Source organism: Indicator indicator, chromosome 27 (assembly GCF_027791375.1).
Source record: "Indicator indicator isolate 239-I01 chromosome 27, UM_Iind_1.1, whole genome shotgun sequence".
Lineage (NCBI taxonomy): Eukaryota > Metazoa > Chordata > Aves > Piciformes > Indicatoridae > Indicator > Indicator indicator.
The window spans coordinates 12,743,635-12,757,540 of NC_072036.1; the positions used below are offsets into that span (position 1 = coordinate 12,743,635).

A 13,906-nucleotide genomic window follows, 5' to 3' on the forward strand; every position below is an offset into this window, starting at 1 on the left:
TAGGGAGAAGAGACCAACCTTCACCTTTGCAGCTTTCTTGTAGCCTCCACATAGGGTACTGGAAGTCTGTTATAAGGTGTCCCTGGAACCTTTTCTTCTCCAAACTGAACAACCTCACCCAGCTCTCTCAGTCTGTTCTCAGAGGAACAGAGAATCATAGACTCATAGAATTGTCAGGGTTGGAAGGGACCTCAAGGATCAGCCAGTTCTAACCCCACTGCCATGGGCAGGGACACCTCACACTACATCAGGTTGCCCAGAGCCACATCCAGCCTGGCCTTAAAAACTTCCAGGGATGAAGCTTCCACCACCTCCCAGGGCAACTTGTTCTAGTGTCTCACCACCCTCATGGGGAAGAATTTCTTCCTAACATCCAATCTCAATCTACCCACTTCTAGTTTTACTCCATTCCTTCCAGTCCTATCACTACCTGACAGCCTAGAAAGTCCCTCCCCAGCTTTCTTGTAGCCCCTTTCAGATACTGGAAGGCCACAAGAAGGTCTCCTGGGAGCCTTCTCCTCTCCAGACTGAACAGCCCTACCTCTCTCAATCTATTTTCCAGGTGTCTGTCTGTCTGATTTATTTCAAGTTCAGCCATTGGCTGTGTTATTTATTCCCTTTCTTTCCCAATGATCCGGAATTGGATCAGCAATATAACCTTCACCCGAGAGAGCCTTTAAGCAGGAGCTGCCCAAGCAGAGTCAGGAAGGCAGGTTGCTGTAATTTTTATTGCAGTCCTCTCAGCTTGCCTCTGTTACCAGTGAACAATAATAACATGCTTTTTGTGGAGCTGCTCTCTGGGTTATGGTAATTGTTTCACTGAAATCCATGAAAGGTATAATTGAATGTAAATGGAATAATTAGAAAATGGCTCCTGCAAACACCCAGGCTCCAAACACACTTCAGTTTCTATGCTGCACACAAAGGTAAATAAAAGCTTTTAGCAAACTGTTGTCTTGCTCTGACTTTTTAATTATTCTTCCAACACTACTTTCAGATACTCTGGAATCCTACCCAGGAATTGAGACAAGTTCTGTCACATCTTCCTTTCCTAAGGCTCCAGTGACAGGTAAGGAAAATGGGAGGGAGGATGCAGTGAGGAGAAGTGCCATGTCTGTTATATATCCTCTGAAAGATCTAGAAGGGATTCAGGGTCTGTAAACAACATAAATAATGAATCCCCAAACTCTTGAAATCACTGTTGCCAATTTCCTTTTCAATTTACACCTTCCCCAGCATAGTTTGCATTTACTGGAGTGTTGACAGGCTTTCCATTGTCTAAAGGATATTTTTTTTCAAGGTCTAATAATCTCAACCACTCACCAAGCTCATATCTCCTCTGCTTTCCCTCTTAAACTGCCTGCAGGTTGATTCAGTTCTACAGCTGCAACTTTTTCTCTCAGACTCTGTAAAATCAGTTTCTCAGCCCAAGACAGGGATTCTCAGCCCTCCCTTTTTAAAAGGCATATACCTGAAATATTTCAGAGAACTAAAAATGCCAAGGACAAGGTCAGCCACCAATGAGTTGTGCTTTCAAAATGCCAACAGTAAAAATTATGCAAAATATTGTCTTCATAACAATTTACAGATCAGGTCGTTAAAGGCCAAAAGAGAAAGAAAAAGAAGTTTTCAGTCTTAGGGTTCATCCTTAGGGCTGTCTACAGTTAAAAAAGCAGAAGGTTAAAAGAAGAGCTGAGTATCATAGAATGGCTCAGGTTGGAAGGGACCTCAGAGGATCATCTACTCCAACATCCCCACCACGGGCAGGGACAGTTCTCAACCAGACTCAGCTGCTCAAGGCCACATCCAACCTAGCACTGAACACCCCCAGGAAGGAGGCATCCACAGCCTCCCTGGGCAGCCTATTCCAAATTCTCACCAGCCTTATACTGAAGAACTTCTTCCTAAGATCTCAAACCTACTCTCCTTCAGCTTATGGAATGGCTATTCCCCCTTAGCCCATGGAAAAGATTCTTCCTGATATTTTTGCTGGCTTACATTTGTGGAATGAGGGTCAAGAACAGATTTGTAAGTGGTGTCCAAAGCATTCCAGTCAGGTTTTAAATGCTTGCAGCTTGCGTTCCTGTGGTAATTCTCTCACAAAGAGCAGTGTTATCTACTCTGATCCAAGCTAAACCAAAACTCCCTGTGTTGCAATCCTGGATCCACCACCAGGCTGTTCAGTTCACATGTGGAAAGTTCCTCAGGATCACTCATTAGGAGGACCATGGACTCAGCAGCTGAAGTTCTTCTGAGAAGGGCTTTTATCTGGTCTTACCTTGCTGAGCTGAATGAGAATATAAGGCTGCATATTTTAGCATTTAGGTGAGTCAGACTCCTCTGAAAACACCAGATGCAGCTCAGTGCTTTGAGTGCCCTGCCACTAAAACAGGCAGAGTTTAGAGAGTAAGCATGAAAATAGCACCAAACCAGTGCTGCTTGCTAATGGGCCTTTGATCACATAATAACCCCTCCTGCAGGAACCCCCTTGGCATCTTTTCTCACTTATTGCCTTCCCCAGACAATACTTACACTGAACTGAGCTAACTAAATGAGGGCAAAACCAGATTATGACACAATGATTCCTCTTTTCACTCTCATTTTCTAACTCCCTCCCTTCACAGCAGCTCTGGGAATCTCTTTTCACAGCAGCAAATAAACATTCCATGAAGGTAATGTTCTTCACAAGAAAGCAGGCACGAGCAGCTCAGGCTAGGGAGGAGAAGCTGCAAAGGACACAGTGCAGCTACCAAACAGACAGCAACAACGTGCAGAATCAGATGGGATCACTGATTGCCCTGTGTTTGAAGAAAAAATGAATAGAGAAAGGGAAGGGGAAGGGGAAGAGAGATGGGAAAGGTAAGGGGAAGGGAAAGGGGAAAAAAAAGAAAAAAAATAAAGAAAAAAAGGGGGAAAAAGAAAAAAAAAAAAAACAAGGGGGGAAAAAAGAAATTAAAAGAAAGAGGGAAAGAAGACAGACAGGTAAGGAGTGACCCAAGGCTGATCAATCTTCTCTGTGTATTAACTCTGTAGGTGATGTGCATAACCTCATTAACCTCTGCCTTCAACTCTCTTTCCATTCCAAGGTGATGTTCCTGTAGGTTCCCTAACTAGGGAAGTAATAAAGAAACAATCTGAAGATCCAAACACACCTTCAGGTCCTTCCCTTCCAAACGTGCTGCTGGGCAGAGGCTGTGGTGCTTCTGTGGCAGAGCTGCCTCATGCCCTGGCAGCCACAGCAGACACCTTCAGCCCATTTCCCAAATGCAGAGGTTATGCAGACTGTGCTCTGTCTAGACCTGTGTGAGGAAGGAGTAAAAGGCCTCTTTTCCACTCCAGAATACCTACAGCAGGGCTGCAAAGCAGCTAATAGCCTTTGGGGAGTTGGGGATTCTCACTAAGTCTTCGATTAAAAGAGATCATGTCCTTGAATCTTGATTACAGAAAACCTGTGTTTAGTACAAAGCTTGATTTATGAAACAGGAGCCTTGAGACCATAAGGGATTAAAGCAGACTTTGGTGTAGCTGAATCAGCACCAGGAGTTTTGTAGTGGAAAACTTCACGCTTGGTCATCACATCAGGCAACTCCGAGTGGAGTGAACACATCTTTGGACAGGGTCTGACACAGCCATAGTGCAAGCAGAATTGGTTTGGCTGAGTCTGTGGTTCACAGAGATTTCCTCATATCACTGAGCAGAGCCACTTAACACCAGAATTTAAACCTGACTCTCATTAGCTGAATTATTTCTTCTGTGCACAGAATCCAAACTACAGAGTAACACTCCCACCACCACACGAGGCCAACTGCAAACTGATTTTCACTTCATGTTTCTGTTACAGAAGGTGTCACTATTTTGCCTCCTTTTTACAGAAACAAGGCTTAGATTTGTCTTTCTTGCTGAAAAATATATTTATATATGCATATTTAATATATATGCATGTGTGTATATATAAATATATGTATATGTATAAAAAACTATATAGCATAGATGTATAATAATAGAATCATTGAATGCCAGGTTGGAAGGGACATTTAGATTGGTCTTTCTGGAAAAAATATTTATAAATACATATATTTCATATATATAAATTATATATATATATATATATATATATATATAAAATATATATCATAGATATATAATAAAAGAATAATTTAATGCCAGGTTGGAAGGGACCTCAAATTAAAATCTCATTATCTCTTGCACATTAACACATAGAAGTGTTCTTCAAGCTAGGAGAATAATAGCAGGCATAACAGTGCAGACTTGAAAGAAGCACCTGCTCTGTACTGGAGAAAAAAAAAATCTATTGCTGCATTTCTGTTCCCTCTTACAGTGATAAAGGCAGAAGAATAAGTACCAGGGAAAAGGAGAGATAAAACGACAACAATACCAAATAAAACCTGATCTGAAAAACTGTGCCTCCAAGCAATTTAGCAGCACACATTTTGGGGCACTGTAAAGGACTTTCTGCTTTCTTTTCCTCAGGAATGTTTATTATTTGTACTTACAGATATCCATGTTCCACTCCTCAAACCAGGAAAAAAATTACTCATAGCTGATGACTGCTTTTTAACACAGTGTTATGTTTTAGGTGGTCCAGAGCAGGGAGATTCTGATTCAAAGTGGTGATATTTTCAGTGCCATTTTCTGCCTGAAAAGCAAGCCTGTGGTAGGTTCCCCCTTTCCAAAGCAGCTGTGCACAGGAGGGCTGGACAGGACAGCATCCAAGTCAAAGCCCAACTTGGGATGCCAGAGCCAGGCTCTGCATTGCATTGGAACTGGCACAACCCAGCACCATTTTCCAGTTCCCAGTTCCCTTCAAGCACAGGACTGTGCTTATGTGGTATTTCTGTCTCCTCCCAACCAGACTCAGCTGCTCCAGGCCTCATCCAACCTGGCTTTGAACACCCCCAGGGATGAGGCATCCACAACCTGTGAGAAGAGACCAGCATCAGCCACTCTACAAAGTCTTTCCATGTAGTTGTAGAGACTGATGAGGTCTGCCCTCAGCCTCCTCTTCTTCAAACTAAACAGCCCCAGCTCCTTAAGTCTCCCTCCATAAGATTTATTTTCCAGGCTCTTAATGAGAATTAATTGTGTGCATCAAGGTGAGGATGGAATACTGCTCATTTCAACACCCTTAATGGAGAAAAGAAAGGTTTCTTTGAATATAATACAGAATTTTATTACATGATTTTACAAATTTTATTGTAAATCATCAATCAAATGCAATAGCCAAATCTTTTTCTGTTTGTTTGTTTCTTTTTCCATTCCAAACCATCATAATGAGGAGTTTTCATCATCTTGTATGACAGTTGCTTTCTTCCCCTTTGTACTTTCCAGGATTAACTTAAATATGTATTATGCAAGGATACTTATTGTCAGACTCTTTGCTGAAGGGGTTTTTCTCTGGTTCACAATCCAGCCAAAGATAACCTGTTCTTGGTCGCCACAGCAATGGGGATGAAACTCTCACTTACATCAGAGAATTTGTTTACTCAGTCCCTGTTTACAATGGAAATGGCCAGCTCAGGTTCTATGAAGACTGATGAGAACTGGGTAGTAGACACAAACCTCCCCCTTCTCCCCCCAGATTTGACGACAGAATTTCTGCAGTTTGAATTACATACTCCTGTGTCAGGAAGATGATCATAAGACGAAATTCAGACCCAGTAAACAAATCATCTCATTACTCACCCATGATGGATTATCTCACATAATACAAAAGGGTTGGTTTCTTTAAACGAGTCAAATGAATTCTTTTCCATATCAAGACCATCTTCATAGTCTTTTTTTTTTTTTTTTTTTTTTTGGTTGGCAGAACCATTCCTCCACAGCCCCTCCTATACGTTTTTGTTGAGATACAAATAAATTTACAGCAGATGGAGGTGCAGGATTTGGCCTCTCTAGGGCAGTATCTCCAAATGTTCAGTCCAGGAGCTCATGACAGGTAGGACATAAATCAGCTTTGAAACAGCCAAGAACCAGATCCTGCAAAAACTTCCCACACGTGCTGCACTTGCTCCTCCCAGAACCCCCACCAAGCTCTCTGGCCACAGGTTTAGAGGCAAGAATCTGCAGGATAGGGCACTCAGCCGAGGCTAAGGACCAGTACTGACACAAAGTGCTGCACACACATTGCTCAAATCACACAGCAAAAAACCCAAAACAACTAAAACTGACAGAAGTTTAATGTTTTTTTTTCTTTTTTCTTTCCTTTTTTTTTTCTTTTCTTTTCCCTTTTTTAATTTTGTGCATTGGATTCAAACAGCAAACTGAGTGCACTTGAACTGGCATCACAACGTGGTCAAGAGGTCTGTGTCTTTTACCATTTACACACAATCGATCATGACAGAATGGTAGCAGCCTGCTGGAAAAAACAAGGGTGTAGCATGGTAAGCAGTGGTGGTAGTGCACCTTAATTTTTTTTTAAATTATTTTTCTATTATCTAAACTTGAAAATATGTCTTTTTTAAGATTCCTTTTTTTTCTTTTTTTTTTCTTTTCTTTTCTTGATAAAAATAGTTTTCACCAAACGTTGGTGGTGCACACGCACTACCATTCATGCTTGGCATCACACCCCCAGGACAGAGACATGTTTCTTATTCTGTTGATAAAAAGTATTACAAAAATTTCCATACAAAAACTATTTTCATAGAAATCTTGCATTTCCACAAAGAAACCTGAACCTGTTGTTGTTGTTGTTGTTGTTTGGTTTGGTTTTGTGTTTGTTTTTTCTCGTTTGTTTTTTTTTTTATCTGAAAAAAACCCAGAAACTAAAACCAAAACTGCTCAAGAATTGATTTAATACTGTGACTGTATTGAAAAATGCAGTCCTCCTTCAAGTTCTTCACATCCACTTCTTGTTTTAGGTGACCCCATCCCACTTCCAGTATTAATGAGAATTGCACAGGCTCCATCGAGTTCAATCAGTAGCAGGAACAAAGGGGTTTGAAAACCCATTCAGGGTAAAATGCAAGCCCTCTATGTGTGAAATACTCTGCTTCCCACCACCCCCACCCCAACCCCAATCCCTCTTTCTACAATTAAAACTGAAAAAGTAATTGCTTATATCTAAAGGTTTTTAAGATACATTCCTTTGGACTAAGGAAACTTTCATTCACTTAAAAATTGGGTCAAAATTAGGGATATTTTTTTGTTGATTTTTTTTTTTGTTTTAGATCTAAGTTCCAGCCCAGGTGAATTTAGGTAGCTGATTTATTTATTTATGTATTAATTCATTTTTAAAAAATTATTATCTACTGAGTTCAGTGACACAGACAGTCCAAAAAAAAACAGATGAGCATCCTCGTTTTTTATCCTTCTAGTCGTGGGGATTGATGTTTCTTCACTTGAACCTTTCTCCTATCCAGGAATCTGGGATTGCCTGTCCAGGGGGCAGTTCCAGTCTGACAGCAGTTCCCAACACTTCTGTGCTGGGAAGTTCAGCAGAACACATGCTTTCTCCTTCCACTAGAGTTCTGAGAGATTACTCTTACTAGACTCCTTCCATGCTCAGTATCATCTTGGGCTTTTCTTCTCCAGCTCCTGGCGCCCGTTGAACTTGAGAAGGAACCTGCGCTTTCTCACTGAGACTGCATTTGCAACCAGCCACAAAACTGACGAGGGAAAAACATTCATTCATTCATTCAAGAATGGTTGGCAACCCATGACAGAGAGTGGTAACCCCGCAGAACTTGGTTGATCCATGCTGCTTGTGGTTCGAGTCTGGCCATTGCAACTGCTGAGATCACAGAGTCTCTCGTCCGTAGACACGGCGGCATGAGGTAACTCATTTTTTAGTTTGCACAGGTTTGCATATTTCCACAGGAAACATTCTCGCAAGGTTGTTTGGAAAAAAAACAAACCAACCCCCCCCCCCCCCAAAAAAAAAAAACCCCAAAAACCAAACAAAAAAAAAATCCCAAAAAGACGACAGTTTGTGCTTGGGGTATTTGGTGTCCCAGCTCTATGCCATGGTTTCTTTACCTGGCAACCTTCTGTCGTTAAACGTGTGCATGTTGATGACCTCTTCTGTCTTCACAATGACTGGGGCCTGGGGCTTGTGTTTTAATCGACGCTGACACTTCAGAGACATCCTTAACTCCTCTACCATGGCACTACAGAAGGACCTCTACAGAGGGAAATAGAGGAAAAAAGGAAGGAAAAAAAAAAGAAAGAAACAAAACAAAAGATGGGTAAGAAATGTCTAACTGAAATGTCTTGAAGCAGATTCACTCTGTTGGCACAACCTCGTCAGGCCTGGAAGTTTGCTTTGCCTCAGCCTAGAGCTCCTAACAAACTGTTGCCTTTTAAATATGCATCACATAATTAAAATGACTTCTCGAGCTGTGATGACTCAGTGAAAAAAAAAACCCAACAAAAACCACCCAGACTCTATGATTATTTGTCTGGCAGCTACTGACTAAGGCTGGATATGATACATAAAAATATTTCCAACAGATGTTCTGCTCAAATTAATTAGCTTTAGAAGATGTTACCTGAGTGTAACCTTTATATCAGGTATCCAACACAATTTCCTCCTCCATACTTCAGAATAATAATTTCATTGCTACATGATTTAAATTGCTGCTCCTCGACACATACAGGAAGTTTGCCTACATAATGTTTAAATGCTATTAAAATGCAGACCCATAACTGAAAATTAATATTTACTCCATTATTTTTAATCCCTTCTTGTATCTAAACACTGCCACTATTAATTAACATCTGTGGAGCAGACAGTTGAGAAAATATCTCATTTCTTCGCCTTTATGAAGAGCATATTCCCAGAAAAAACACGTTTTAAACATGTTTTCATCAAGAACTAGAAGCCCTCTTCCCATTTTACAGTGCAAGGAAAAAAATTATTTAAAATATTGAAAAGTAAAAGAAAATCTTCCTTTTTCTTTTAATCTGACTGAATTATCCACTGCTAATAATGCACTGAGCAATCGGCCTCTGCTCATTGTGAGAACTGGAGTATGAATGAAGTGTGGAAGGAAGAGCAGTCGCAGATTTGAGATCTGTGAATGAACCACTGATCACAGGAAAGAGGATAAAAGGGATGGGGGGAAAGGAGAAGGAGCAAGAAAGGGGAAAGAGGAAAAGGAAAGGCAGATCCCCTAGAATTGCTGTAAATATTTCTTGATCGTTGCTTGGTTTTGTGTCATTAGTGGTAGGTCATCAGTCTATGCCTTATTGTCTAATTTGTCTCCCAAATCAAGAACTCAGTTTTTTTTTTCCATCTGTAAATGGTTACATCTCCATTTTCCATACAAACCTGGAGTTTGGAGATTCCATCCAGAAAATCTTTAAGCATCCCATTCACACCTAGTTCTTTGAGAACCCAAGCTGAAATTATGTTTATCAAACTCTGCATTCACCCTCCAGCCTCTGGAGCTGAAGGCACTCTGAGCTCAGTTTTCCACAGAAAACTTCACAGGTTTGCCATTTAATACATCAGAAGGAATTCTGTTAAACATGTTGGTGCTTGGCTTTAGCCCTGGATGTCAGACACTCGAGTTCTCCATGGGTAAGGTCATCAGTCCAGCTGAAAGGACCTAACAAATCACAATCTTCAAAAAGAAAAGTGGCAACTGCTAAAGAAGGACACCTGGCAGTCATGACAATCTTCTCTGCTGCCATTCATCAGCTGGGGCATTAGAGCTGGATGTGAGACACACTTAACAGTATTAATTCAACAGTGGCTGCTGCTGGAGGAGATTTAAGCCTCAGTGACTCAGCAAAGGAGAGTAACCTATGGGCATCAGACTCCCAAGGTCAAAACACTTGCACTTTCCACCTGCTGATCCTGTTCCACTTTGTGTGGAAGCAGTTAACAGAGGCAGAGCCAGGGGAAGGGAGAGATGGAGAACTTGGCCTGCTCTGTAGAGCAGGGATTGGGGCACAGAGTGGCAGAGGAAAAGTGACAGCTTCATCATTTTTATGCAATATTTTGTTCACTGCAAGAGTGCAAACATGAGTTGCCTCAGTCATGGGTTAGAACTGAACCTGAATCTCCCCAAACCCTGAGCAAATGCCCTCTTCCCTAACACTTTACATGAATAAGGGAAGAAGCAGGTGGGAAAGAAGGGAAAATTTTACACTGGCTGTGGTGTTCTTCCTTTCAAATACTTCTTTCTCCTGTTGAGTTTGAAATAAAGAAATGACACCCACCAGGCTTATAGATAGAAAGGGTTTTGCCACCTACAACTCAGGAAAGTTTAAGCTGTGAATCCAAAGGAAAAGATCATCTCTCTCTGGGGCAGAGTCAAGAACAAGTCCTTCAGAGGCCAAAGTTCAGGACAAAATTCATAGTTTCTGTCTGACTTGACTTCTGCAATGGATGCTCATTACCCACCCTTTAAAAATGGTCTGGTGCAGCCTGTGGATAGCCAAGATGGAACTTTTGGCTAAAATTCCTAATTGAGCAGTCTGAGCTGTAACATATCAGAGCAGTCATGCATGAGGTGTCTTTGCTTTGCACTGTGCAGAAAGCTGGAACTGTACCTCCCTCTTAACTAGCTGTGCTTTGAAAGAAAATATTCCATTCTCTTTGACTCTTTTTACAAGGAAGTGCTGCTGCTTAACATCAGAAGTAAAGTTATCAAGTGCTACGAATCTGAAATTAACCCTGAAATCTTTGGAAAGGGCAAGATTTCATTTAGTATTCCCTGGGGACTTTGAGGATAAATTGCCAAGGCTTGCAAATTTTGGCATTGTCACTGTGTGGGGAGCACAGCACATAACTCAGGAATTTCACTGGGAGCCCATTAAGAAGGAACTGCTGCCACTCTCCAGCCATTATCCAGCTCCTGCCTCTGAATCAAAGACCTGACTGGAACAATCTAAGGAACAAAGTCCTTCTAAGTGGAAAAATTGGTACATCAACACTTAACACCTTCAAGACTGGTTCTTGTCTTTTTTTTTCCTTTCTTTTTTTTGCCCCCCCCCGACATCTAACAATAGTGCCAAACCAGAGTGAATCCTTTTCAAGACACATCAATCCACCACTTACTAAACAGTACCAAATTTTAAGTAGTATCAGAAGGAGCAGAATTGCAATCAACAGCCAAGAGGTAAGAAGAGAAGTGCAGTTGATGCCAACCTTATGAAACAACCTGAAAATAAGAGCTCAAGAAACCTGCCAATGTATTTTCACTGAGAATTCTACCTGGATCTGAAAACTCATTAAATGAGAAACGTTGGCAAGACTCAGTCCAAAAGAGGCAGATACCAACACAATTTTTGAGATGAAAAAAACGTCTAGAAAATTCTTCCCATTTTGTGTTTTCCAAATCTTTTGTACCAGTTAAGTTCAGCAGAACATAGCTACACTGTTAAAAATGGGATTTCATTATTTCATTTACCAGGTTTTTAATAAATTCTATGTTTTATATTATTCTATTACAAATTATCAATTTCTATTATTACAATCAAAATCTATTATTATAAATGATCAAATTCTGTTATTACAACCAAAATCTATTATTATAGATTATCAAATTCTGTTATTACAATAAAAATCTATTATTATAGATTATCAAATTCTAATATTACAATCAAAATCTATTATTGTAGATTATCAAATTCTAATATTACAATCAAAATCTATTATTATAGATTATCAAATTCTGTTATTACAATCACAATCTATTATTATAGATTATCAAATTCTGTTATTACAACCAAAATATATTATTATAAATTATCAAATTCTATTATGATAAAAAAATCTATTATTATCATTATAAATTATCAAATATTATTCTATATTTTAAAATATGTAAATATCCAAAGACAACAGACAGCATTAGCCCCCAGAAAACACAAACCCTGTGCTTTGGCAACTGAGTACTAAATAATATTTTTACTTATTTCACTCATGGGGTTATTGAAAAAAAAAAAAAAAAAAAGATGAATTCAAGCCTAAGCAAAAGCTCATGGCCTGGAGTCTCATTGCTATTTGAGTTCTCTCTGAGAAATAAGAAAAAAAAAGTTTTTCCACATATTGCAAAATCATGTTCAAAAAATATTCACAGTATTTCATGCTGGGCTTTTTTAAACTCAAAACCACTTTTCTTGTCTCATTCCAATTCCAATCCATGTAGTCTCCATTTTCTGTAGAGTTAAGCTTTGTGTTCTTCCACTCTTAGCATACAGCTTTTGGAGCAAAAAAGCCATGAAGAAGTGCAGCAGCAGCTCTGGAACTCTTTGTGACAGATAAATGACATTTTCAGATATAGTTGTAGAAAATACAATGCAATCTCTCAAGCCTGAACTCACTTGACTATTCAGATTGTTAGGGGAAAACACAGTGAAATATTTACAGAACTTAAAGGCTGCATTTCAAAGCTGTTGTCCTCCATGAAATCAAGACATTTCAGTGTGTATCACAAGAGCCTTCACTTAATTCAAGGAAAATACCTTTTTACCTCTGACTTACCTTCCACACTGCTGGAATGAGACCATCAGTTGTCACTGATGTTTCACCAGCCCTTACAAAACTCTGAGCTGTCTTCTTAAACGTTACCAGACAATAAATGCTGCCTCCAAGTCATCTTGGGTATAATCAACCAGCAGAGGAGTTGAAGGCAGGCATACAGATCTCTAAACAAATAGTGGAGTTGAGTTCAACTGTTCTGTTGCAGTAAACCCCCAGGAAGCACAAAAAGAGCGGTGCAATTCTGAGAGGGCAAATCTACACCAGAAAAATTTAACCAGAGTGGTAGTTATTAGCCTTTTTAACACAAAGCAGTTTTGAAAGAGCTCTTCTCCTTAAGGGTAAAGAAGTAACTGATCCTTCTTTCATTCTTTGCCACAGCTGACAGCTCACAAGTCATGCAGAATCAAGATGATCATTTTACACAATTTTACCCCTGCTTACAGCCTATTTAGACAGCTTGTGCATGACTTTATTGCCTGGGAAGAAAAGGTAATCTTGGCATGCATGTATCAATAGGAAAGGTAGACAATATTGAAACTGTTTTCATTGTATTGCTTCACAGGAACTCAGAAAGGTTGTTAGGAATCATATTAACATTTGTCAGACAGAGTTATGAGACTAGCACCACAGATTTTGCTTTTAACAGCCTAAAAAGAGCAATAGGAAGCCAGGACTGGCCTGCCTGCACCAGACTTACCATCCTGATTTAAGAGAACATTACTCAATGTGTGTTAAATATGAAAATCTACAATCACTTACTGGTTTATTTTTCCTCTCTTTGATGCAGTTAATACAAAGTTGACTGGCAGCATTCAATTCCAAAATAGAGGATTTACTCAGAAGTTCATTACTTCCAGTCTTGTGCTTCAAGATATTTGAATCCTTGTTTAATTTGCTTAAAGCAGCAACAGCAGCAGCCCTGCATCACCTTGCAGTGTTGTGGGGAAGTGTTACAGCATTCAGGGATCAATTCTAGCTCTAGCATTCAGCATCATCAATCAAACTGGTTCGGGTCTTCTTCAAGCCAGCTGAGAATGAATGCATAGCCCTACCTTGAAGCTTTCTGGTTCCATACTCTACTCCTCCAGGGATTTTTGCATGTCTGTATGGAAAACCTGCCAGTCTCAAACCCCCTGGACAGAAACACTGATTCCAGCAAAACATTGAGTTAGGCTCATGGAGAGATGAGCAATTAATGGAATGAAAATAACCTCAGGAAAAAAAGAAATTATGTTTCATTGTAGTTGAAGCATTACCATTTCCAGAGAAGTTAAAGGTTGTACTTGCAACTGCTCAGGGGTTGCTTAGTTACACACCTAGCCTCAGACATGCCTTGAGTGAAGGCTCTACACATATGTCTGTACATAGAGATCTCTAGAGACACAACATGGCTACAGCAGCAGGCTTCTCCACTTGCAACCCATAGCAAGTAGAATGCACAACCTCACTGCA

At 40.0% G+C, this 13,906-nt stretch overlaps 1 protein-coding gene across 1 annotated transcript in view; it reads right to left on the bottom strand.

The window, feature by feature from the left end:
• Positions 1 to 7,975: 7,975 nt before the first annotated feature.
• GRIK2 (glutamate ionotropic receptor kainate type subunit 2) overlaps positions 7,976 to 13,906 on the bottom strand; it is a 196,171-nt gene continuing 190,240 nt past the window's right edge. Inside the window, exon 16 of the mRNA XM_054393052.1 lies at positions 7,976 to 8,140. Within this exon, the coding sequence (XP_054249027.1) occupies positions 7,976 to 8,140 (165 nt within the window). The remainder of the gene's footprint in view (positions 8,141 to 13,906) is intronic.